This window comes from Anomaloglossus baeobatrachus, chromosome 3 (genome assembly GCF_048569485.1).
Source record: "Anomaloglossus baeobatrachus isolate aAnoBae1 chromosome 3, aAnoBae1.hap1, whole genome shotgun sequence".
NCBI classification, from domain to species: Eukaryota; Metazoa; Chordata; class Amphibia; order Anura; family Aromobatidae; genus Anomaloglossus; species Anomaloglossus baeobatrachus.
In genome coordinates this window covers 446,764,656-446,792,101 of record NC_134355.1, presented here as the reverse complement: position 1 = coordinate 446,792,101, position 27,446 = coordinate 446,764,656, and the positions used below count along the sequence as shown (strand labels likewise).

The following is a 27,446-nucleotide window of genomic DNA, read 5'->3' as shown; positions in this document are numbered from 1 at the left end:
GAAATTACATATAAAACAGATTAAATTAGTTGGACTAGATTATGGTTGAGCTCACGATTGGTAAGATTTATAAGGCTAAAAGATTGCAGTGAAATTATTCAGTGATATATAAAATCATGGGAACCTTAATTGTCACCTCAATCAATAATATTAAAAATATATAAAAATATTAGCAAATAATGATTCCCAAGGCCAATTATCAATCAATGTTTAAATAGATGTCCATAGGGGTTATTATATAAAACTGATCTCAAATCCTTGATTATTTACTACTTTCTGTTAATATTTTATTGAATTGTTCCCACAAATTTACAGAAGTTAGTGATGGGATACTTTACACATATCTACCCAGCCGGACGATCAATCTTTGTTTTACCCGCTCTGTCATGATGTTCAAACCCTCAGGATGGAGTGTGGCCAATTTAAAAATCCAAAATGATTCACGTTCCACTAGTTTCCAATAACGTTCCCTCACATCTACATTTATTTGCTCAATAATAGTTGTTTTGAATGTTTCTTTATCTTTATTATGCTCTAGTAAAAAATGTTTGGATAGACTATGGGTTAGGGTACCATGCCTGATGTTGAAACGATGGCCATTAAGTCTGTTATGAAGCATTTGTGTGGTTCGACCCACATACTGTAGGCCGCATGGACATTCCAGGAGATAAATAACAAAATTTGAATGGCAGTTCAAATGTTGTTGGATTGCATATTCTTCACCCGTGATGTTGGATTTAAAGGAACGTTTACCTTGTGTCAAAGATAAACATCTCAATTGCCCACAGCCAAAATTACTGGCTGGTTTTACAATACCTGGTTGTTTGTCCTTGAAGGAAACTTTACTAGGGCAGTTATCGCTGGGGGCTATTATATTTTTTAGGCATCTGCTTCTTCTAAAGATAACCCGTGGGACTGCGGGTAACACTCCTGTCAAGATGCTGTCACTCCTCACAATGTGCCAATGTTTATTAATCAATTCCTTGATTTGTTTATAGGAATCACTAAATGTGGTAACTAAACAGCTACCAAATTCCGTGTTAGTACCATCCCCCTGAATAGCCAGAAGTCTTTTTTCCTCAATATTTGTCAAGCACTTGTCCTGATCCAATAATAGACTTTTATGAAAAGCATCGGACAGAATTTTTTTGGGATAACCTTTGCTTATGAACCTGGTTTTTAGTATTCTGGCTTCATCTTTGAAAGAATCTATACTCGTGCAGTTTTTTCTGACACGCCAATATTGCCCGTAGGGTATGTTCCTGATCCACTTGGGAAGGTTGCTACTACCAAACTCCAAGTAACTGTTTACATCCACCTTTTTAAAAAAGGTGGAGGTTTCAATGGAGGCTTCACTATTGAATTTAATGTTCAGATCCAGAAACTGAAATGATTCACTGGACATGGTTACCGTGAATGTTAGTCCCCAGTCATTATTATTCAAGGAATTGATGAACATTTTAGCAGTACTATCAGAGCCTGACCAGATGAAGAACAGGTCATCTATAAATCTGCGGTATAGGATTATATGACCTTTGGCTAAGGGGGACTGGGTAATGAACGAGGTTTCGAAACGCCCCATGTATAGGTTTGCATAACTTGGGGCGAATCTCGTCCCCATTGCACACCCTTTATTTGGCAGTAGATGTTACCTTCAAAAGAGAAGATATTGTGATTCAGTATAAAATTTATGGAGCTGAGAATAAATTCCCTTTGTGTAACAGGTAAGGAATTATCGGCCATCAAATAGTGTTCCACACTTTCCAAGCCTAATTGGTGGCTGATGTTCGAATAAAGAGAGGATATGTCCAGAGTGAAAAACAGACAGTTGGGGGTTGGGGAAGTTTTCTTAAAATGCTAATGAGATGGGATGAATCCGTGATATGGGACTCTAGTCCCACTACATATTTTTGTAGAAAAAGATCGATATAATGGGACAGGTTAGCTGTTAATGACTTGACCCCCGAGATGATGGGTCTTCCTGGTGGATCGGTTAGATTTTTGTGTATTTTGGGAAGAAAATAATAAAAGGGCATAGAATAGTGCTTAATATCCAAATACTTTTTTTCTTTTTTTGTTTAAGATTTTTTCCTCATAAGCCCCCTTAATCAAAACCTCATACAAATTAAAATAATCGGAGGATGGATCATTGTTGAGAACCTCATAATATTCGGTGTCATCCAATTGCTCTTGTCCCTTCCTGATGTACCAGTTGCAGTCCATTAATACTACACCCCCTCCTTTATCAGCATTCCTAATTACCAGATTAGAATTATTTTTTAAGGAGTCAATGGCTTTTCTTTCCCCTTTGGACAGATTATCTTTTTTATACTGATGGGAGAAGTTTCTAATATCCCTGAGCAGTAGTTGGTGGAAAGTCTCTAAATTTTTACCCCTATGATGGTATGGGTAAAAATCAGAACTCCCTTTGATTTGCACATGTACATGTGCATCATCCCGTATCTCCTCATTACTCTTTGTCTTCGTCGTATTTTTTTGTTGTTTAGATAATATTTCAAAATGTCTGCGTAAGGTGAGTTTGGGACAAAATCATTAATGTCCAAGAAAAGCTGAAATGTATTCATGTTGCTGGTAGGGCAAAAGGATAGACCCCTCTTTAACAGTGTAATTTCCCCTGGGTTTAATTGGTAACCGGAGAGGTTGAAAATTCCACATACCTGTTCCGTTTGTGTGGCTGAGCTGTTTCTCTCAGTTGGTTGGGATTTGTTTCTTTTTGTATTCCTTCTCCCGCCTCGGCACCCTCTTCCCTTATTTTTCTCATTATTCGTACTTTTGTGGGTAACGGGTGAAAAAATTCCGTTATTTTTTTGGTGGAATATTGGGAGGAAATGGGATTTTGTGTGCTTGGGCCTTCCCCTGGGTTATCACTAGATACATGGATTGGTTCTTTATCAGTGTAATGTGGGTCAGTACGTTTCATCACAGGGTTAATTAAAAGAGGGCATGCTATTTCCACATTAGTTGTTCGTAGATCCCCAAAATTATTTGTGGATTCAAGTCTTAATTGTTCTTGAGTGTCATGTACGGTGAGGATAGAGGAGTTCATTAAATCAGTTACATCTGTATCCATATTTTGGACTTCAGGTTCAGGAGTGCCCCGTAGTTCTGCAATATTAGCAGGAGTTTCATGTCCAATGGCGGATCTGAATTTATGTAGTAAGTTTGGTACGTTTTGGTTAACTATGTATCAGCCACCATTATTTTGAAAGCTTTTTACTCGGCTGCTTTAATGTATCGGCAGCGATAAAAAGGGTAAGGTTGGATTCTGCAAATTTAGGGCCACTGCTATATGATTGCTCCCCAGGCCAAATGTGCCAGCCAACCTCTGGCTGCAGGTAACATGGTACCAGCTCTGTAGAACTGCAGACAAGCTGATAAGTTGTAATGTACTACAAGATGTTGTCTGACAGTGAAAACGTAAGTGGATAGTGACATTTGTGTTTGTGGATTCTCTATGGCAGATGTGGTTTAGGCATCAACCTGAAAATGTGTAGTTGGGTAATGGTATCATAGGTGTGTTTTTCTATAAAAGTTAATTAACTTACTGTTCGAATTGTGGCTAGCTAGTTTGGGCATAGGCGATTTTTCTGCTGCTGCACAGCTTTCCTCTGTGTCTGTCTGCTTGTGTCTGACCTCTACTGGCAGGAAAAGTAACTTCTTATGCTCTTTTCAATACTGCTAGTGAGCATTTCTGTGTTCATGATGCTGATCCAATGCTACACTCTGCCAAAGCCAAGAAACTTAGGACATTAATAAATAAAGGGCCTAGAACAACCCTGACTCCAAATCAGCAATCTCTCCCACTACTCAGGGGCTACCTGCCGAGGCATTTTTTGAGCGTGCGGAATTACTCCCGTAAACAACACCTATGCAATGACTCAAGAAACTTGTTGCACAATTTGTCTTCCATCTATTGTCACTCAGTTGTAGCTCAGTCGAAAAAGGTCAGCAATGACCTTTAAGCCATTAACAAAAGATAAAACAGTGTTCTACCAGGCCAGGCTGGCGCCTACCAGACCTGAACCAAGTTGTCTGATCTATTTTTAACTTTTTACCATTATAACATTTTATTCTGCTATTTTTCTTAATATGTTTTTAATATTTAAAAAAGCCTGTATGAAAACACACAAATTACTAAAGTCAGGTTGTAAAAATTCTGCATTAGAAATGCTTCAAACTAGAGGTATTTTTACATGCATTTAAAAACACAATATACTGTAGATAGAATATCATTTATTTTTGCACGATGTGTGTCCGAGAATTTTTTTTATTTTTTTATTTTTTTTTAAGTAAGCTTAAAAATCATTTAACCCAACAAACAAGAATTTCAGACATTTCTCGGGTGATTAGTGGGCTGTTTAGACATATAATTTGGAACAAGCATTCCTGATTACTGGGAATACTGGCCAGTGTAAAGATACTTTATATAAGACAATAATTTTTACATTTTTTTGTAAGCAATTTTCCAAAGGATCAAACAACAATACCACAATGATGAAACATTCGGAAATGGTAGCATATGACCGGTGATTGAACTGATGATAATATCTACATTTGTTTGGAAAATTGATAAATGTGAAATGCGTCACTTATATTAAGAGAATCACAGAAAGATTGGGCGCCTTAAAGGAAACAATGGAGAGGTTTTATTAAACTGTTTTTGTCAGAACAGAAAAGCTTTTTAGTAGGTGCTATGATCAGAATTCTTGGACAATTTAAAGTGCAACAAATAGGAAGGACTATTAAACAAAATAATCTCCATAGCACCATAGTAAGCTATGTTGGCGAGTGGAGGCCACTCTAGGGTCCTCCAGACGCAGGTGTGGCGCCCTGGACAAGCCAGGACGTCACAGGTACTGCAACAACACACCCCACACCCCGGTTAGGCACATCAGCCGCACACACAAAATCCTTGTTGCCTCCCTCCAGGGGCTGATGTCCACACTAGGTGGGGTGGAGCCAGGTGGTTGGCTCCACCCACCGAGGAGTTCACAGTCCTGGAGGCGGGAAAAAGGGTTCAGTTCAGTTTAGTGAGAGAGTTGAGAAAGGAGAAGAGGAAGTAGTAGTGGAGGAGCTGACTGACCGTGTCCGGGTACGTGGCCCAGGCACCTACGAGCAAGGTTGGCAGACGGTGGTGACCGTCTGCAGGCAAGGCCGATTGACGCACAACCGTAAGGACCGGGGACGGGCGGTGGCCCGCCGGTACCGGACCGGGGAGCGAAGAGAGGCCAGCACCATTCGGCAGGGCCTGCGGACCCCGACCAGGCTTGGAGTCGCTGTTAAACCTGTCAAATCCATCAGCGACGGGAACCTCCGGGGTTCCCCAGCAGCAAAGACCCGACTAAAGGCAACCGCTCAACCGTGAAGGGAAATACAGCTACCGCCACAGCTAGAGTTCCCAGGGCCAGCGCCTGCATGCAAAAGGGGCTCCTCTGGCAAATATACCGCTGGGGAGCGGGTTACCGGTGGGAAGCCATCGGGGCCGAGAACACAACACCGGTGCAGGGAGAGACAGTTACCGCCAACCTACCGGGAGTGACCGCCACAGCCGTCTGTGGGACTCGTCCATCCAGCCGTTTGTTTTACCAGAGACTCCATGTACGTTACTGGCTGAGTAAGTACCACCGTGCCGTCTGGCACTGCGCTGCCCCCGTGACCCTGCACCCGGCCAAGCCCCGCAATCCACCTTACAGTCAACAACTCCGGGCCCCGGGACTACCAAAATCCCCCTACCCACGGAGGGGAGAGAAACATCCCAGCTGCTCCCTGTCATCGCTCCCGGGATCCCCGTACAGAGCAGCGGTGGTGCCCCAACCTCACCACACACCGTGGGTGGCGTCACAAACCGACATCCCAAGCCCCAACAGACCACCCCTTTCACTCACGGGCGAGGAGCGCCGCTCGAGTCCCCGGATCCGGCCCACCACTCGAGCCACCGAACAGCAGCAGCAGCTGGACCCGAGCCGCAAGTGCGGTCGAGCAGCGCACCCCCCGCCCGCGACACAGGCACACACTCCAAAATTAACATGAAAACAGGAGAACAAAGGAGTATATAATGTGCAAAAATATCATTTATTGAACACACAAGGAGGGGTTGACAGAGGTTTTCACATTAAAAAATGAATAAAACAATTCCTTTCCCCCGTTGAGATAAACGTGGCACGGATCAAAAAGAATTCTCAAGGAGCACTAGATGGTAAAAATACCAGCTGGTGTAATAGACATAAGGGGCCAGCCGGGAGTTGTAAGTATAGCCCAAACATATGAAAAAGTGCCATAGTGCATATGAGGTAAAAAATTACTCCTTTTTGCTGAAGCCTTCATGTGAAAATAAAGTGCTGGTAGTGCAAAAAAACACATTAAGGCTATGTACGCACTTTGCGTCGTCCTAGTTGCAGTTCTAAATGCATCCTCTTGCCGAAATTGCTTTTGCCAAAGTTGCTTTTAACCACAAAATCGCAGTAAATACACTTGAGTTTTTACCGCGTTTTTAGCGCTTTTTTCCTGCGTTTCCATTGCTTAAATTGAGATGCGTTTTGATTACACAGACACTACTAAATAAAGTTTTGCCATACAAACACTATGAAAAAAGGGGAAAAAATGTCTAAAATATAATTAGTGAAATCATAATGAAAAAACTTATATTTAATATAATTACAGCGGTTTTATACTAATTATCGTTATAATTCCAATTAATTAATATTTTTCATTAATTTAATTGTCGGACTATGTGTGTGTGTAAAGAGGCATATCATGCCATTATTTTGATGTCAGAAACGCATGCGTTTATGTTGTCCAAAACGCACTATTTCTGCAGCTAAAAAGCATGTAAATTGCTGGAATTTTGATGTCGCTTGCTAATGTTAGCAAAACGCAGCTCACATGGCAAAAACAATTGACATGCTGCTTCTTTGAATGCTGAGTTTTTGCCCAAAATTATGCAAATTTAATGCAGCATTTTGAACTGCAAAGTGCGGACAAGAAATCCCCATTTCCCATAGACTTTGCTGAAAAATCAAAACGCATGCATTTTGGCATGAAAACGCTGCAGTTCAAAATGCTGCTGAAACGCAGGTAAAAACGCAAAGTGCGGACACAGCCAAACAGAGTTTATGAAATGAAACTACACATATATCTGCAAGAGAGATTTCCCATACAAATGAACTAATAATAAATAGTTGCCTTACCAAAGGGAAAGGTTGTTTTGAGTACAAGGTGCCAGTCCTCAGGGAGGAAGGGGGGGGGGCTGCTCTTTTCCTCCCTGAGGACTGGCACCTTGTACTCAAAACAACCTTTTCCTTTGGTAAGGCAACTATTTATTATTACTTTATTTGTATGGGAAATCTCTCTTGCAGATATATGTGTAGTTTCATCTCACAAACTCTGTTTGTGTTTTTTTGCACTACCAGCACTTTATTTTCACGTGAAGGCTTCAGCAAAAAGGAGTACCGTATTTTTCGGACCATAAGACGCACTTTTTTCCCCCCAAATGTTGGGGGAAAGTTGGGGGTGCATCTTATGGTCTGAATATAGGGCTGCGGCCGGGAATGAGGGTGCTGCGGTGGAGCGGGTCATCGGCGGCACGAGCAGGCTGTAGCAGCGCCTGCCGTGACCACGTGGGCCCGCTCATTACATATGCACGTCCATCCTCCCGCCCATTTCTCAGCGCAGAAGCCGGCGCTGACAGGTGGGCGGGAGGACGAGCGGGGACGCGCGCATAGTAAAGAGCCGGTCCGCATGATCACCCCTGGCAATTACAGCCTGGAGTGATCATGTGTGGCTGTATTCACTGCTCCCCGCGCGTCATCATCAGCGCGGGGTGCAGTGAATCAGTGCACTCACCCGTCCCCGTGTGTGGAGCCATCCCCCTGCAGCACGCGATGTCTTCTTGTCTGTGCCGGTCAGCTGATCTGTGCTGATCAGCTGATCGGCACAGACAGGAAGAAAATTGCGATGCTGCAGGGGAACGGCTCCACACACACAGGTCATTGCCGCTGAGAGGAAGATGATCGGTGCTGCAGGGAGTGAGGAAAAGGTGAGTATAAACGTTTATTTTTTTTCTCTGTGCTATAGGATACAGGCCATATACCAGGATGGTATATGAGCATGATGGGGGCATATAGCAGGATGGGAGTATATGAGCAGGATGGATGGGGGGCATATGAACAGGATGGGGGTATATGAACAGGATGGGGGGGTATATGAACAGGATGGGGGTATATGAACAGGATGGGGGTATATGAACAGGATGGGGGGTATATGAACAGGATGGGGGTATATGAACAGGATGGGGGTATATGAGCAGGATGGGGGTATATGAGCAGGATGGATGGGGGAATATGAGCAGGATGGATGGGGGGTATATCAGTAGGATGGGGAATATGAGCAGGATGCTGGTATATAAGCAGGATGGGGGTATATGAGCAGGATGGGGGTATATGAACAGGATGGGGGTTTATAGCAGGATCATATACAAGGCAGGAGGATCATTACAAGGATGGGGTAGGTTAGTAGAGAATTTGGGAACATTACCCCTATAACAGTGTCAGCAGCAGATCCTCGCCCCATAACAGTGTGTCATGACCACATTTTTTTGCTTAAAGTTTTATTCTCCCATTTTCCTCCTCTAAAACCAGGGTGCGTCTTATAGTCCGGTGCGTCTTATAGTCCGAAAAATACGGTAATTTTTTACCTCAAATGAACTATGGCACTTTTTCATATGTTTGGGCTATACTTACAACTCCCGGCTGGCCCCTTATGTCTATTACACCAGCTGGTATTTTTACCATCTAGTACTCCCTGAGAATTCTCTTTGATCCATGCCACGTTTATCTCAAGGGGGGAAAAGAATTGTTGTATTAATTTTTTAATGTGAAAACTAGAGATCGAACTCGAACGCGAGCTTTTTGCTAAAAGCTCGATAGCTCGAGTTGCGTTCGATAACGGTTCGATCAGCAAAAAGCCTAGCTAGTTACTAGCTGGCTTTTCACTGTAATAGTGTGAGTCACTCTGTGATTCACACTATTATCTAATTTCAGCGTATAGTGTGCAGGGGCGGCGCGTTTAGATCAGTGCTGCTGGGATAATGGCGATCGCCATTTTTTTTTTTTACCTAAGCGCGCGTGCAGTGGGGCGGGCCAGCATGTCAGCCAATCCCAGACACACACACAGCTAAGTGGTCTTTTTTGCCAGACAAGCAAGGGCATGTGTCATAGGCTGTCCATGTCACATGTCCTTGCATTATAAATATGTCCATTATCCCTCACGGCACCATTATCTGCTTTCTGCGTGTAGGTGACAGTCACCGCTCATCATGCAGCTCCTGTCGCCGCTCCGGCTGTGTACGCTATACACACAGCGCTCTACAGATTAGGGACAGAAGTTTATTTCAGCCCTTTTCAGGGCTCATTTCCTCGGGCTCAGAGCCATAGGTGACAGTCAGGTCCGTGGAAACGCTGTATACAGCTTCAGATAACAGCGCCTGTGTACCTAAACTCAGGGAATTCCTTGCTGCATTTCACCATTAGGAGGGATAGAAAGTGAGGCTTCCTTTCATGTCCACTGACCCAGAGAACCCGGCCACTGTACCCACCTGCCCACTTTTGCCACGCTATTTTTATAGCAAACAGTGCTGAAACTTAGTGGCATCCAAAAAGTGGCTGCTATACTCTATTGTTGTCCCAAGCAATTTCCAGCACCTCTGCATTCAACCCTCATGCACATTTTGCTATGCTATTTTTATAGTAAACAGTGCTGAAAATTAGTGGCATCCAAAAAGTTTCTGCTATACTAATTTTGTGTCCCACTTGTGCCAAGCAAGTCCCAGCACCTCTGCATTCTACCCTCATGCACATTTTGCTACGCTATTTTTATAGCAAACAGTGCTGAACATAAGTGCCATCCAAAAGTGGCTGCTATACTCCATTGTTGTCCCACTGGTGCCAAGCAATTTCCAGCACCTCTGCATTCAACCCTCATGCACATTTTGCTACGCTATTCTTATAGCAAACAGCGCTGAACATAAGTGGTATCCAAAAAGTGGCTGCTCTACTCTATTGTTGTCCCACTGGTGCCAAGCAATTTCCAGCACCTCTGCATTCAACCCTCATGCACATTTTGCTACGCTATTCAGGACCAGTCTGGTCCCATGACACAGGAACGGACCACAAACTCAGGCAGGATGGATCAGGGATAGTGGCTGGTCCAGGCCATGGAGATGGACAGGAACATAGGACAACCGACTCAGGAACAGGATAGACACAGGGAGTCATCAGGCAAGGCTCCAGGCATCAGGCAGAGGTCATCAGAAACCAGACTTCTAGTAAGGCTTCAGACATCGGGCAGAAGTCATCAGACATCAGACATTGGGTAAAGCTCCAGACATCAGGCAGAGGTCATCCGACACCGGACATCAGGCACAGCAGGCATAGACCGCAACAGGTCGGCACAGGTACAGTAAGCACAGACCAGAGCATTGCTGGCACAGCAGGCTTGGACCGCAACAAGGTGGTGCAGGCTCACGGGGCTTAGACCGCTACAGGGTGGTGCAGGTGCAGCGGGCTTAAAACACAAACAGGACTTTATTCACAGAAGGGTTATAGGAACAGGACACAGCAGGGTTTCGGTACAGAAAATAGCACAAATTTAGGAACAAGATACATACCGGTACCAGGGCAACACATGAACAGGACAGATCCAGGGAAGACATCAGCATACCAGAACCATAGCAGTCAGGACTGGAGCTTTGTATAGGCAGACCAGAGCAAACATGGCAGGACAAGCTAGGTTATGGAACATAAGGCAGTTGCTCAGCCACACCCATCAGGGAAGGGGTACTTTTATACCAGATGCCTCCCAGACATAGGCTGGGGACACCAATTCAAGGTGCACGCACTGCCCCAATATACGTGGGGAAGGTGAGTGCACGCGCACCCTAGGCATAAACCAGGAACCTAGCAGGACAAGCTCAGGGCCTGGAGCCTAGGGACCGAACACACGTGGATGGCCGTATGGGACAGCGGAGGACCAAACAACAAGTGAGTGGCAATGCGGCAGAGCAGGGAGCCGTGTAAGCAACTAAAAGAAAACTGCAATGGTATCCCAGCTGGCTGGGGGGCAGGAGAGTGCAGAGACACCGGTGCTAGGATGCACCGAGGTGCCAGCATAGGAATGGAACCAGAACGCCGACATTACACAAGCATTGTGAGCCACAAGTCATGCAGAAGTCACTTATGCTTTCTGATGACTCTTCTGGCTGGGGTCCTGTGGCCGGCCCATTCACCTGGCACTACTTCAGAGGTGGAAGAGATCATGTGCACTAATGTCCAACCACTTCTTGTGTTGGAGAATAAATCTGTGGGAGGGCTAGTGCACACAGTCAGCGAACCGCAATAGCACATCTCAGAAGATGACAAAACTCAGGTGCCTAATGCTGCGGCTTTCTGCAATGTGCAGAACGGGAAGGAAGACAAGGGTGATGCGTGGGTGGAAGATTATGTGATGGCTGACGAGGTGCTAAACCTCACCTGGAGCGAAAACCATGTTACAGACGTGTGCATTTCGTAGAAAGAGGAGTTGCTCATGCAGACTATTATGCTCGACACTATGTGGCGTAGTGTGATACTAGTCATTTGCTAGTGCTTGATACTACTTGTGTGCTACCAAGCTGGGATCGGGAACCAGGAGTACACTACAGGACACAGGGAGCAGGCATAGATGATATCAAGATATAGGCCAAGGGTCCAGAATCAAGGAGAGTACGTATAAGACACAGGGAGCAGCAGGAGATGTGGTCAGGAGAAGGTCCGAGGTCAGAAGCCAGGAGCTAACAACAAAGTCAAGGGGCGGGAAAAGCAGAGTCAATTAAAGTCCAGGGTCAAGAAGCCAAGATCAGATAACTGTACACAAACAGGAGCTAAGAGCACTTACTGCGGAACCAGGAAATACGACTGGCGACGTTCCTGGTGAGTATGCTCTCTAATGAAGCAGAGCAATCAGCCGGAACAAGGAGCAACTGAGAAAACCCCTCCCAGCACCAGCGTAGGACCCAGTGCTGAGAAACAACCTATCCACCGGAGCTCAAGACAAACAGCAGAGCATCTAAACCTGCATAAAACTTTGCACAAAGGAACAGGCAGCTACCAGCTCTGTAGGAGAGCATGGCAGAACATAACAGAGCACAATATGCTCTGCGCATCGGAATCGTGACACAAACCAAACAGCACCACAGCAAAAAAGGGAGCGTGGTGCAAAGGTACAGTGGCTGGTCCAAAGTCAGTACGTCAGCTGCTACTGCCCACCACACCAGGGTAAAGCTCACACCAAAGCTAGTTCCAAAAAGCTCCCTGGCGTGGCATTTGTTACTGAAATATGCTAATGAAAAGAGACAGGTGCTTTTCAGAGACTGAAGCAAATCAAAAATCTTCTGAACCTGAGAACCATCTGCATGATGCGTCATCCAAGCGTGAGATACAGTGGAGTAGTTTCCAGAAAAATCAGGAAAGAATTGAGGATCTTCCTACTCCCTCTTTTGTTGCTGTGTTAGCCTCACGATCACCAGTGTCAGCTGCCATCATCAGCAGCTTTTTTCTAGTGGGTTCACATATGCCATGTATATATGCCCTTAGAATTCAGTTTATTTTCAATGTTATACCTAGCATTATAACTTTTGTGTTACTTCCTGGTAAATGTATCTGTAAAAGTCTATGGGAATTTGGGTTTCTTGTCCGCACTATGCAGTTCAAACTGCAGCCTTTTTGTTGCAGAACTTTGGTCAAAAACTCAGCTTTGCAGTGCAAAACCCAAATGGCAAAAATAATTGACATGTGCAGCGCCGGAGATCGGGGATCGGTGAGTATATGAGAGAGGGCTGCGCAATTCACTTACTCAGGAGTTTAGCGGTCACCGGTGAGTCCTTCACTGGTGACCACTAATCAGGACGCGGCACAGACAGAGCCGCAGCATGACAATGAAGTCGGGGGAAGTTCACCCGAGTTCATTCTGACAGTGCGGCTCTGTCCGTGTCTGCTGTCATCTGCCATTCAGCTCTGCTACATGGCTGTCTGTGGCTGCTGTCAGCGGCCATATAGCAGAGCTGAATGGCAGATGACATAGTAAAAACGCATCCCTACACATTACACACGCTTGGCAAGTCAATAAATAAAAAAAAAAAGGGTGCCCAATGCATACGTCACAGAACACATGATCTAAAGGATCGCACACAAAATTGATCAATTTAACATAGACTACTAACGCTCGTGTGACAGCAAATGAACGACCTACGTGCAATCTCATTCAATCGCATATGCGACCTGGGCGTGTCACATCGCATACAAGATCGCACACCTAATTGTAAGGTGCAAAGCTGGCTTAACACCCTCATCACATCACTATTCAACAATCCAAAATGACTCGTCAAAACTTTTAACTCACTTCTGAGTCCTAATGTATCGATCTCCATCACCAATCACAACGCTGATGATCTGGCCACTTATTTCCAAGAATCTCTCACTTCCATCTCCAAGACTTCTCCAGTTTTCTGGAATGCACTACACTAGATGATCGGATTAATACCTAGTGCCCACATTTTAAGCATGCTTTAAAAACATATCTCTTCAGGAAGGCTTGTCGCCTCTTTTCAATAATCTAATTCTTGCCCTTTCCCCCTTTTCCTCAGAATCTGGTCCCTCCAATTCATCTTATTCATCTTATTTATAAATACAGTATAGGAACAATAGTCCAAACACAAATAAGAGCTACAAGTATTCAAGTAAAATCATAATATTTGTGATTATCAAACAAATTAAAAATATAAATAAACCAGTTGTAGTACCCGGCGTTGGCGGGGAAAGTAACTAAGTCTCTCTCTGTCTTTCTCCCATTCTCCCTCTTTCCCAGGCCCCCTCTCTCCACCGAAATCATATTAACTGACAGATAAGCTGCCTTGAACTAAGAATGTCCTTCGTTGCTTATATCAACCAATCAGAGCTCCTATTAATGACTTGTAGCAAAATAGAAGCCAAGCTCTGATTGGTCACTATAGGCCAACTGATAAATATCCAGGCTAACTGTCAAAACAGCCAATATATTACCTCATACATCCAAACAGTAAGTTAGCCTTTTTAGGGGGGCGAATAACTATAAAGAGCGAGGTTAAAATTTCCCCTCAAAACATAGTCTATGACGTTCCCTGAGTCACATGAGGTGGCTGTGCAAAATTTTGTGATGGTAAATGCGACGGTGCGGATTCCTTTAGCAGATATACATAAATACTATACACTCAGCTTTATATATTAGATCTTAGCAAAGATACCAAAAAAAGCTAATGAGGGACGTGATAAGACCTCTAGATAAAAGGCTATGAGGTAAATCACAGGAGATATATTAAAATAGTGTCAGCAGTTCGTAATCACAATTCTAAGTATTTACTTAGTGTCAATATGATATAAATATATTACACAGTGGTAAGACTAGCTAATCCACAGTGGTAAGACGAAGTATCATACGAACAGGTTCAAAATTCAATCTGGCAGTTTCCTCTGCATAGTTAAATGCACAGTCTGCTAATCCACATATTGAACAACAGATATATTCCAAAGTTATGAGTTACCTCTATAAGTGCATGTGCCTGCCTGGGGTCCATGTCCCTCCACCCCAACGCGCATTTTATCCTGCTTCTTTGGGGGGCCTATCAGGGTGCGGGAGTTACAGGGTTTTTAAATGTGGTCCCATCCAATTAAATGTAGTGTGTTACCGCTCTGTGGTAAGTTGGCGCATGCACCACTGTATGACTTGGTCTCATTTAATAATGACTTCCACCTCGCGACCGATGGAACACACGCTGCGTGTCATTAATCACATGATGGCAGCATGCACGTCACATGCCAGATGCTCAGCAAGCGGAAGTCAGAGGCCGCACTCAGCCACGCATGCGCTCCCACATAGTGGTGACACTTAGAATCGCAAGATGTAATCCTGCAATACATGTATGTGCTATAGTAAGAAAATAGGAAAATGGGGAATCAATTGATCTGTCTGAACATCCTGAATGCACTCAATAGCACTGGTAACTGCACTTAGATAATCGCTAACTAGAGATGAGCGAACCCAAACAGTAAAGTTTAATGTTCGTACCGAACACAGATTTTAGAAAAAAAATCAGTGTTTGAGTTCGGGTGCTTTGCGTATGATAACACTTGATCGACCATTGCTGTGCTCGAATATGCACGGTGCTCGGCCCAGCACAAGCCACTTGCAGCGTCTGAATGGCTCTCACTGTGGGTAAAACCAGCGTTATCGGATGTAATAAAAAAAAAAAAAATGAAAAAACACCGCCCTCCCCCAGAAATGCTCTGTTTATGTCACGGACGTCTTCCGATACTAGGAGATTTGTGACAGGTTTGGGCTCTGAGTCTCACTTAGCCTTGTGAGACTCTGGTGATGAAATGTATTTTTCTTCCTTTTGGTGTATTAGGGACTAATGTCAGTTTTGTTGCCAGCAGCCTTTTAGCAGTTCATGTCAGGCTCAGCCGCTTTGTTACCACGCCCTTCACCTTTCAGTAGTGGCAATTACTAGCAACCGTTGCTGTCTATAGAATCCATTCTGCCCTGGCTGCCCAGGTGGAAGGAGCTGCTGGGGTTCTGACTTGAGCCCATCCGCCTGCTGCCTTGGAGTCTGGCTGCAGCCGTGTAGTTGATGTTTGCATCCTTTTCCCCCCTGTGTATCTACCTTTTCCTTGTGATGTATTAGTGCAGCAGTGGGACTAGTGATCCTCACCTACCAGCTCATTAGCCAGTGTTAATGCAGGGTTCTCCTAGGGTTTCAGTATCTTGCTCGGCGACAGGTGTGGAACCTGTATAGGGCTGGCTAGGAGTACAGGGTACAGCTGCAGGTGAGTGCAGAAGGTATCCCACCTTCCCCCTCCCTAGCGCCAGGGCCCACCATTGTTAAAGTGTTCCCGGTGTTCCCCCTTTGGTTGTGGTGTTTTTGTAGTGCAACACATGCTGGTAGGTCTGAGCCCAGCTGTCACGTCGTATATTCGGACTTCCTCCACTCCAAGTATGATAGTTTATAGCTGGTTGCATGTGAGCAGAGAGCCAAACTGCCCAATCAGTGACTTCAAATGGGGTCAGATCAAGTCTGAGTCTTGAACTGAACTTAGATAAAGTTCTGGCTGAACCCATAGGACCCAAATTTCAATAAAACTAATAATTTTATTTATAAAGTACCAGCATATTCCACAGCACTTTACAGTTCAAAAGGGACATTATATCAGACATTACCGAATAACACAATTCAACAGAAACCAAGAGGAGTGAGGACCCTGCTCGCAAGCTTACAATCTAGGAGAACTTCAATTGGTCCGATCATCTCTACTGATGGCCAGATCATGCAGTTTCATATGAAGACCTCTATTTATTGTAATGATGACCGGACCATATCTGACAGGCACTTTCTACCGCTCTACAGGGCCCTCACTCTTCCTGAAACCTTTGTAATATGTTACTTTGTAATGTCTCATATTGTTTGTACATGTCCCCCTCAATTGTAAAGTGCTGCAGAATATGTTGGTGCTAAATAAAGAAATTTATTATTGTTACAGTATAATTCTATTCTATTCATAAGTACATCAAGCCAAAATATAATGATGATAGTTAGGGTGGTTATAATATGAAATACCCAGTAATAGATTAGTATATAGTACAGTAAGTAGCTCAGATGATTCCTGTGTCCTGGAATCAATGATAGGTTTGCATTGTTAGAAGTCAAATGAAAACAAAGCCCCATATATCTGTATAGGACACATCTTCGACATACTAGACAGTTATACTATTCTCAAGATTGATGAGAAAAGCCAGACCTAAAGAACAGCGCTCACAAACTGCATTTACCTACAACGTAGTGTATTAAAACCGCATTATACTTTTAAGTTAAGAAGTACCATTGAGACTCTCTACCCTATGAAACCTAGTTCTTTCAAGTGAAATATATTGCTTTTTCCTGCAGAGATGTACAAGTGGCTGCCCAGAACTGATAAGCTGTCAACTGCTACAGACAAGCTACCACACAAAATAACACATGCAACCAAAAGCAGCTTCCTCCTATCTATTAGATGTAATGGACTAAGTAACTGTATTTTCTGTCTAAAAATTATCGGTGAATTGTTAGACTTGATGAGCATGCTCTATGCTGAACTGTCTGAAGAAAAAGGGTCCTCCTTATGTTGTTTCTCAAAAGGATCAGGAACTATCTCTCTTAGACCTTGTTAGCATGTTCAGTATTTGGTCAATTATTTTAGAGCAGTATTTGCAAGGAAAAACTAGGAGTGGAACAATCCAAGGAAAAGTATAAAGCGGGCTTTACACGCTGCGACATCGCTAATGCGGAGTCGTTGGGGTCACGGAATTTGTGACGCACATCCGGCCGCATTAGCGATGCCGTTGCGTGTGACACCGATAAGCGATTTTGCATCGTTGCAAAAACGTGCAAAATCGCTAATCGGCGACATGGGGGTCCATTCTTAAAAATCGTTACTGCAGCAGTAACGAAGTTGTTCCTCGTTCCTGCGGCAGCACACATCGCTGCGTGTGACGCCGCAGGAACGAGGAAGCTCCCCTTACCTGCCTCCCGGCCGCTATGCGGAAGGAAGGAGGTGGGCGGGATGTTATGTCCCGCTCAGCTCCGCCCCTCCGCTGCTATTGGGCGGCGGTTCAGTGACGCTTCAGTGACGTCGCTGTGACGCCGCACGGACCGCCCCCTTAGAAAAGAGGCGGTTCGCCCGTCACAGCGATGTCGCCGGACAGGTAAGTATGTGTGACGGCTGTTGTGCGACACGGGCAGCGATTTGCCCGTGTCGCGCAACAGATGGGGGCGGGTACCCACACTAGCGATATCGGGACCGATATCGCAGTGTGTAAAGTAGCCTTAAGAGACACACAAACACCCCTTCTGCATTTTTCACCCACTCTTAAGGGGGCTTTACATGCAAAGATATCGTGAACGATATGTCGTCGGGGGTCACGGAATTCGTGACGCACATCCGGCGTCGTTAGCGACGTCGTTGCGCGTGACACCTATGAGCGAGTGTTACCGATCAAAATTACTCACCTAATCGTTGATCGTTGACACGTCATTCATTTCCCAAATATCGTTGCTGGTGCAGGACGCAGGTTGTTTGTCGTTCCTGAGGCAGCACACATCGGTACGTGTGACACCCCAGGAACGACGAACAACAACATACCTGCGTCCTGCCAGTAACGAGGTGGGCGTGTCGTTAATGCAGCTGGTCTCCGCCCCTTCGCTTCTATTGGCGGGCCGCTGTGTGACGTCACTGTGACGGCGAACGAACCTCCCCCTTGAAAAAGAGGTTGTTCGCCGCCCACAGCGATGTCGCTAGGAAGGTAAGTATGTGTGACGAGTGCTATCGATTTTGTCCGCCATGGGCAGCGATTTGCCCGTGACGCACAAACGACGGGGGCGGGTGCTTTCACCAGCGACATCGCTAGCAATGTTGCTGCGTGTAAAGCAGCCTTTAGTTTTGGTTTAAAAATACCAATGTAAAATACGGACCAAATACTGAATGTGGCTTAATGCTCACTCTAGTATGGCACACTGGCATTGCTAGCACCAAATGAGAGGGGGATTTCTCCAGAAGTTGTTGTATGGTGCCGCAGATCCCCTTGTTAGGTCACTGCTCCATTGTGGCAGAGTAGTTCAGAGCCCCATTCTCAGGTTTAGTGGGGCTCTCCGCAGTCAGAAAACCACTTAGCAAGGTACAAGTTTTTCTCCACCATTTTTTGGAATTACATGATCCATATTAATGGGATTGGTTGGACTAGAAGGGGTGGGGTCTCAGCCAACAGAAAAATGTTGCTTCATTATATCAGCTTTGTTGGCTGAGGCTCCGCCCCTTCTGGTCACATGGGTATGAACGCACCACAGGTCCTGCAAAGGAAAAAGTGAATCGATGGTATAATACTTATGCTAATTCTAACAGGGAGAGGGATAACTATGAATATATTACCTGATCCTCAGCTGCTGTCACTCAAGAAGCTGCCAATTTTATAAACTTTACTTTCTTGGATTTCAAAACCTAAACATCCGAGCTGACTATTACAGGTATGTATAGAATCAGCCTGATAGTGCCAGTATAGTACTGGCTTTAGGTTATATACAAAAATTCTGTGATTGGTTCCTTTTAAATGGTCAGAATTCTCACAAATAAGAATAATTAATCCAAAGACTCCTTTCAAGCAATGTGCAATAATTAATAAGCACAATTAGTCATAATAATGTAAAAGCATTCCACACAGAAGGTTTTAATGTGATCTGAAAAATCTAGTAAAAGCTAAATCACCAGATCAAGTTGGACTTTACAAATATTTGTGTGACTGAATAATATCTGTGGCAAATGTCATTATCATGAGTTATGATATCACTAATTTGCATGTAACAAACTATTTCCTGAATATATCTAATATATAAAGCTGAGTGTATGTGTGTGTGTATGTGTGTATGTCGCTAAAGGAATCTGCACCGTCGTATTTACAATCACGAAATTTTGCACATGTGACCCAGGGAGCGTTGTAGACTATGTTTTGACAGAAAAATTTAACCCCTTGCTTTACAGTTAGTCTCTAAAATCCTGCTGCCATTAAACTGAATGGAGGTGGGAGCTATAGGTTATTAATAGCAACTGTCAGTGGTTGCTATAGGAACAAAATAAACTGTTAGTTGAAGCTTATGCGTGAGGTTATATGATGTCGGTGGAGAGATGGATAGACAGAGACAGAAAAAGACAGACAGACAGAGACAGATGGGGAAAGAGACAGACAGACAGACTGGGAAAGAGACAGCCCTGGAAAGAGACAGCCCTGGAAAGAGACAGACGGGCAAAGAGACAGACAGGCAAAGAGACAGACGGGCAAAGAGAAAGCCCTGGAAAGAGACAGACGGGCAAAGAGACAGCCCTGAAAAGAGACAGCCGGGCAAAGAGACAGCCGGGGAAAGAGACACCTGGGCAAAGAGACAGCCGGGGAAAGAGATAGCCAGGGAAAGAGACAGCCAGGGAAAGAGACAGCCAGGGAAAGAGACAGCCGGGCAAAGAGACAGCCGGGCAAAGAGACAGCCGGGCAAAGAGACAGACCTGGAAAGAGACAGACCTGGAAAGAGACAGACCAAGACAGATGAAAAAGAGACAGACGGGGAAAGAGACAGACACACACACAGAGACAGACACAGAGATAGAGACAGACAGACACAGAGATGGAGACTGATAGACTGATACAAATACAGACAGAGATAGAAATAGTCAGACAGAGACATAGACAGACAAGGAAAGAGACAGACAGAGAGGCAGACAGACAGCGACACACAGACAGAGACTGGGAGAGAGACAGAGAGACAGTTACTATCCCGGGCCACGCCCGAGTACTACAGCTAATATATATATATATATATATATATATATATATATATTTATTTATTTATATAAATACAGTCATGGCTGAGATTGGTGGCACCATTGAAATTGTTCTAGAAAATTAAGTATTTTTGCCAGAAAATTATTTCAATTACACAACTTTATTTTTATATGCACGTTTATTTCCTTTGTGTATAATGGAACAACACAAATAAATCTCAGAAAAATGGCAAATTGCACATAATTTCACATAAAACTGAAAAAAATGTTGGTACAATTCCAGAATTGGGAGTAAAGAACTTTTTCAAGCATGTGACGCTTGTTCAAGCTCACATGTAAGTAACAGGTGTTAAAAGGGGAGAAGTTGACTTAAAGGGAACCTGTCAGCAGAAATTTCCCCTAAAACCTAACAGATTCCCCCTCTGCAGCTCCTGGGCTGCATTCTAGAAAGGTCCCTGTTATGATTGTGCCCACTTTCTGACCGAAAAAAAGTGTTTATAAAGTTGTACCTTTTTGGCTTCTGATTCTGTAAATCCGTCACGGGGGCGGGCTGCCTGATGGCCGTTATTCTGCCCCCTGGTCCTGTATGCCGCCCCCATCGCTGATTTCAATACTTCTGGACGCCGCCCACTGCTCCAGCCATCCCCGCGCATGCCCAGTGCCCATCTCTCGGGGATGAGCACTGTGCCCAGCGTCACCGCTGGTGACGTGCACGCAGGGTTAAGATTATGGGCGGTGCTGTGATGTTTATTCCTAAGCAACCGCCCATAATCGCGGGACCGCGCTTTCGGTGTAGTCACTGCTCCGCGCTCTTCCCATCTATTTCCTGCCTCGGGGCAAGATGGGAAGGAGGCGAAGTGAGGTCAGCAGCAGCGCGCTTGCGCAGAAAGAAGCAGGCCGAGGGGGAAAGCGCGGTCCCGCGATTATGGGCGGTTGCTTAGGAATAAACATCACAGCACCGCCCATAATCTTAACCCTGCGTGCACGTCACCAGCGGTGACGCTGGGCACAGTGCTCATCCCCGAGAGATGGGCACTGGGCATGCGCGGGGATGGCTGGAGCAGTGGGCGGCGTCCAGAAGTATTGAAATCAGCGATGGGGGCGGCATACAGGACCAGGGGGCAGAATAACGGCCATCAGGCTGCCCGCCCCGTGACGGATTTACAGAATCAGAAGCCAAAAAGGTACAACTTTATAAACACTTTTTTTCGGTCAGAAAGTGGGCACAATCATAACAGGGACCTTTATAGAATGCAGCCCAGGAGCTGCAGAGGGGGAATCTGTTAGGTTTTAGGGGACATTTCTGCTGACAGGTTCCCTTTAATCTTTGCATGTCCCTGAATGTGGATGGTAGAGAAAAACTAATGAAAGGTTGCAAATTAGGATAGTCCAGATAGTTGATAAGCAGCCACAACGAAGTTCCAAAGACATTCAAGATGGCATGAGACTCCGAAGAACCCCACTGCTGACACAGACATAAAAAAAGAAAAGCAGCATGTCACTTCTTTTGTGCGTTGTAGCTGCGTTCTCCCCCCATTGAAATCAATGATGCGGGTCAGAATGCAGCTACACCGCAGTTCGCTGCATTTTTGTTGCGGTTCGCGGGCTTTGTCGGCATGCCAGAACGCAGGCATTTACCTGGAAGTGAGGTCAAGAGGTTTCCTGTTGACCTCACTTCCTGGCAAAGTTCAGGAAAGCCCCCGGTGTCGCCAAAGTGTCCGCCCCGATCCCCCTCCCGAAAATCCAACATGGCCGCGCGCACAGCAGCGCACCGGCCGCCCTACTCCTCTGTTTCTGTCGCATGTGCATAACACATGCGACAGAAAACTGCTCCCCAGGCCCTGCCAGGTCACCCCCTACTCCCCCCGGTGTCCTCCGGTGTCCCCCGGTAACCCCCGTACCTGTCACAGCGCTGATCCCCCGCGGCCCCCTCCTTCACAGTGCGCGCCGGTCACATGTGCCGAGCAGCTGACAGCTTCCTGTGTTCAGTGTGAGCTGCTCTGGCTGCTGCTCGGCACACTACAGCTGTGACCCGGGGAGAGTGGGTGCAGATTCTTTGCACCCACTCTCCTCAAATGGAGGGTCTGCACTACTAGAAAATGGGGGACACGTTCCCTGAACGTGCCCCCCATATTCTAGAAGGTCCAGAGGCGACGTGGGACATCAAAAATGGATACTGCGGACCCAATTTTTTTTCTTTTCAATAAATTGGTGAAAGAGGATATGTTTTTGGGGAGTGTTTTTTCAAATAAATTTTTTTTTGGTTGTCAATTTTTTTTGCTATTACTGTCAATTAGTTATGTCTGGTATCATATAGACGCCGTGACATCACTAATTTCTGGGCTTGATGCCAAGTGACATTACACATCTGGTATCAACCCCATATATTACCCCGTTTGCCACCGCACCAGGGCGCGGGATGAGTTAGGGTGAAGCACCAGGATTGGCGCATCTAATGGATGCGCCACTTCTGGGGCGGCTGTGGCCTGCTATTTTTAGGCTGGGAAGAGTCCAATAGCCATGGCTCTTCCCATCCTGAGAATACCAGACCCCAGCTGTCAGCTTCACCTTGGCTGGTGATCTAATTTGGGGGGTACCCCACGTTTGTTTGTTTTTTTAGTTATTTATAAATAAAAAAAAAAAAGCAGCTTGGGGAGCCCTCCAAATTGATCACCAGACAAGATGAAGCTGTCAGCTGTGGTTTGCAGGCTACAGCTGTCTGCTTTATCCTGACTGGCTATCAAAAATAGGGGGGACCCCACGTCATTTATTTTAATTATTTTTTTTTTGGGCTAAATACAAGGCTAGGCACCCTTTAGTGCCACATGAAAGGCACTAAAGGGCGCCAGCTTAGAATATGCAGGGGGGGGTGTGCCCACATTCAGGGTTTGCAGCGTTATGGGCGCAGAGTGTTTTCCCTGTGTCCATAGCGCTGCGTTGTGCAGTAGAAGCACAGTGGAAGGAATTTTAGAAATCCCGTGCCCACTGTGCTTCTCTTCTCCGCAGCATAAACTGACCTGTGGTGCAGCTTCCCGAGCCTCAGCATGTCAATTTATGCTGCGGAGACAAGAGTGTTCTCTGCAGGTAGCATAGAGCTCCACAGCAGCCTGAACCCAAATCGTGGGCATGGGCAGCTGTGTTCTCCCGTGGACAACACTCACATCTCTGCAGGAAGGCTGGCACTGTGTACTGGATGTACTGTGGCACTGTCACTGGATCATGTGGTCAAAAACGCACCTGAAAAAAACGCATGAAAAACGCACGAAAAACGCATGCGTTTTTTATGCGTTTTTCCCAAAACGCATTTTTTACAATTCTTCCCTCTGCCAGAGGGTGCGTTTTTTTCCGCGCTGAAAAAAACGCAACGTGTGCACATAGCCTAAGGCATCATGAAATCTGAAGAGTACCAAAAGATTGTGGGTCACAATGTAGTGCCCACTGTCAGAAGCTGAGTTTATGTCCTAGGTCATGGGTCTTCCAGCAGGACAATGACCCCAAACATACTTCAAAAAGCACCCAGAAATTGATGGAACCAAAACACTGGAGAGTTTTGAAGTGGCAGCAATGGGTCCGGATCTAAATCCCATTGAACACCTGTGCAGAGATCTTATATTTACCCTTGGGAGAAGGCACCCTGCAAATAGGAGAGACCTGAAGCAATTTGTAAAAGAAGAGTGCGCCAAAATTCCAGTTAAGAGGTGTAAGCAGCGTGATGATGGTTATATGAAGCAATTGATTGCAGGTATTTCTTCCAAAGGGAGTGCAACCAAATATTAAGTTGAGGGTGCCAACAATTTTTTTCGACCATTTTTATGAGGTTTTCTATGAAATAATGTCCAATTGTGGACAATTAGGGGTGTGGATGGTGTAGTCAGGGCAGTGTGCAGTATTTGATGAAGTGAATAAATTAAAGTCTGATTCTCAAACTATTAGAAATACATGTCTAATATCGAATAATTCTGTCATGTATCCTAATCAATTTAGTAAAGATTATGTAGACACATTGGACATAAAATATTTAGTTTTTTATGTCAAGTTATATTAAATCTTATTTTTTTAAAAATGGTTACACAGTAAAACATTAAAGAGGTTGTCCACTACTTTAACATTGATGGCCTATCCATAGGATAGGTTATCAATGTGTGATCGGCTTGGGTCCTGCACCCCCGCCGATCAGCTGTACTCGATGCCAGTGGGGGAAATGCTCAGTTCTGGAGCTGATCTGTCCTCTGATAGTGGCGGCCGAATGCTGCACATCCGCCTCCTATTCAAAGTAATAGGAGGCAAATGTCCAAATACCTGGCTGTGGCCGCTATTAGAAGACTGAGCAGCTCCAAAATTGAGTATTTCTGGCTGCCTGCTGCTGCTACCGTCACAGAGAACAGCTGATCGGAGGGGGGTGCCGAGTGTTGTACCTCAGCTGATCACGCATTGCTGACCAATCTGAAGGATTGGCCATCAATGTAAAAGTAGTGGACAACCTATTTAAAGTTCAATGGATGAACATCTTTTATGAGCACTGCACGGTAGCTTTTAGAGTTCTCAAAGCCACAATTACAGCAGTGCTAGGTGTTTCAGAATCCAGTAGTGATATCTGAAAAAGTATGAGTAGGCATATTAAAAATGTTGTTATAGGGTATATAAACATGGGCAGGCTAGGTTAATTTTTTTTTTCAGCACAGTTTTTATTCAGGTGTAAATTCAATTTTCATTTTCCCTTTATGTCAAGTAATAATGTACTAGCACATAAAGGGTTCTACAGATCACAGTAATGAATCATAGTGCACAGGACATTTCTGTTAATACAATATTAAGATGCATTATATCCGCCAGTTGTATGTAGGATGCTTTCAGAAAAGCTATAAAGCACATTTATTTACAAAAAAACCTTTTGTTTCATCAAATAAATGTATAGTGTACATTCCTATTAACAATATTGGTGAGCCATTTATTAGAGCACTTGGCCTTTTTTTAATACATTGGATATTAAAAAATGATTTACGTCAATACGAGAATCACTAATCATTAACATTTCCCACATAGTAATCAATACAAGAAAAAGATAATGATGAACATTTATACAGTATGTATCAGTCTCCTTTCAACATATATATACAAATCTATACATTATGGAATGGCTGATAAAATCACATCACCACTGCCCATCAAAAAAAACTTTCATATATCATTTTCATAATTCAAATGAATTTCTGTTACAATCTTTAAGACTTAATCTTTTTCTGTACATTCATACCCAAATCAAATGAAAAGCATTTATTAGTTGTAAATATGAATCTGATCAAATGGCCGAAGCAGGCCATACACATGAGATATTTATCTGCAGACACAGCTTATTTTAACTGCATTTAATGATACTCTTATATGTGTGACCACCACAGACATCAGATTCTCATCAAATATCACCAAATTTAGTTTATTCTTCCGATGATTAGCAGATATTTCATGTGTCTGATCACCTTTACACCTTTGGGCAATCGTATGTATATATATAGTATACGGTGTGTGTATATATATATATATATATATATATATATATATATATATATATATAACACTGTAATAAGGAGTTTACTTTAATTACGGAGTTTACAAAAATGCACAAGTACACACATAGCATGAACAATACATAAACTAACTGTTTATAAAGGAAATAATAAAAAACAACTAAAATATATATATATATTTCAAACTATTACCAAACATATCATCTGAATTAGTACAGCAAGGATAGCAGGTATGTTGGAAATGAAGTAATTGGTACTCACCGTGATATGTGTGGATCAGGATGGTATGGCAAAGTTGTACAAGGCGAGGGTTCAAAATTCATTTTCTTCAACTTCTTTTGATATAAATAGAGAAATAAATATCTAGTAGAGATGTACATGTAGATATAAAGTATGGACACCTCAACTATAGTGACAACTGGCAGAAGTGATAAAAAGTTTTTGACATGTGTCAATAGGCGGGACTCTTACTGGAGGAGCCAATGAAATCTAGCTAGTGACAGAGGCATGATTCTTTCCAACTGGGCACCTCCACTTATTTATTTGTTGTTTTTTTTCATGGTGCTCGAGTCTTGGCAGACATGATAAGTTTTATGCTGATCTGTTTGTTGCATTGTTTGTGAACTTAGTTGATCTGTCTTCATCCGACTTGTGGCTATGGTAGAAGTTTAATTTCAGATTTTCATAGTTGTTAGCATTGATCAGTTTGCATTATATAAGATCTTCTGTCATTGTGGGTTTATTGGGGTTCACCTGATTCGGAAGCCCACACTGTGTCACAAAATGTGCAGGGGATTTTTGTATATCCTTAATACAATACACACCAACGGTCTTGTGGTGAGGTTTTCAAGCTGGGAAATTCCTATGCATCAAATACAGACTACTTGTCTCCCAAGATCATTTTTGCATTGCATGATTTGTGGTGATGTAGTCTTTTGCTGTAGTCATTGATAGATAGTACTATTTTCAAAACATTGAATCTGTGATTAAAAAAATAAATAAATGATGAAAAATGGCATAAAACAGCAACATATACATATATACTGGAATTTATAAAAAATGGCACTCACAGATGGCTGCATTATCCTGCACGTTGTACTTTTCTGTATACAGGATTATCTAAGAGAAGCAGAGAGCTTCCGTAACCTTCTGTGCTGCTTCTTACTTGGTTCCTACACAGACTCCCACCCAAACATTGTACTGTTAGCTGATATGGGTTTTGTGGTTTTGGAGACTGAAGGAAATATGAATCTGGTTCTAATTTAAACCTGATTCCAAGTAGGAAAATTGGAATTTGGGTGTCAATGCTACTACTAGAGTGTTGTATGTCCAAGTAAAAGACATGACCAGTGCCGAACACCTACAGTGTACCTTTTTTATAATGAAAACATCAGCAGAAATACCAAGCCTATGAGACACACTCGGTTACTGTGTAACATTTATGCCTTGTAGAAAGTACCATGTGGAAATTCTTCAGCTC

At 44.0% G+C, this 27,446-nt stretch overlaps 1 protein-coding gene across 11 annotated transcripts in view; it reads right to left on the bottom strand.

Annotated features, from left to right (window-relative positions):
* TP63 (tumor protein p63) overlaps positions 1–26,362 on the bottom strand; it is a 314,554-nt gene extending 288,192 nt beyond the window's left edge. For all 11 annotated transcript variants that reach the window (XM_075340463.1, XM_075340465.1, XM_075340467.1 and 8 more), the window contains exon 1: positions 26,228–26,362. In XM_075340463.1, the coding sequence (XP_075196578.1) occupies positions 26,228–26,346 (119 nt within the window). In that variant the 5' untranslated portion in view covers positions 26,347–26,362. The remainder of the gene's footprint in view (positions 1–26,227) is intronic.
* Positions 26,363–27,446: the final 1,084 nt, after the last annotated feature.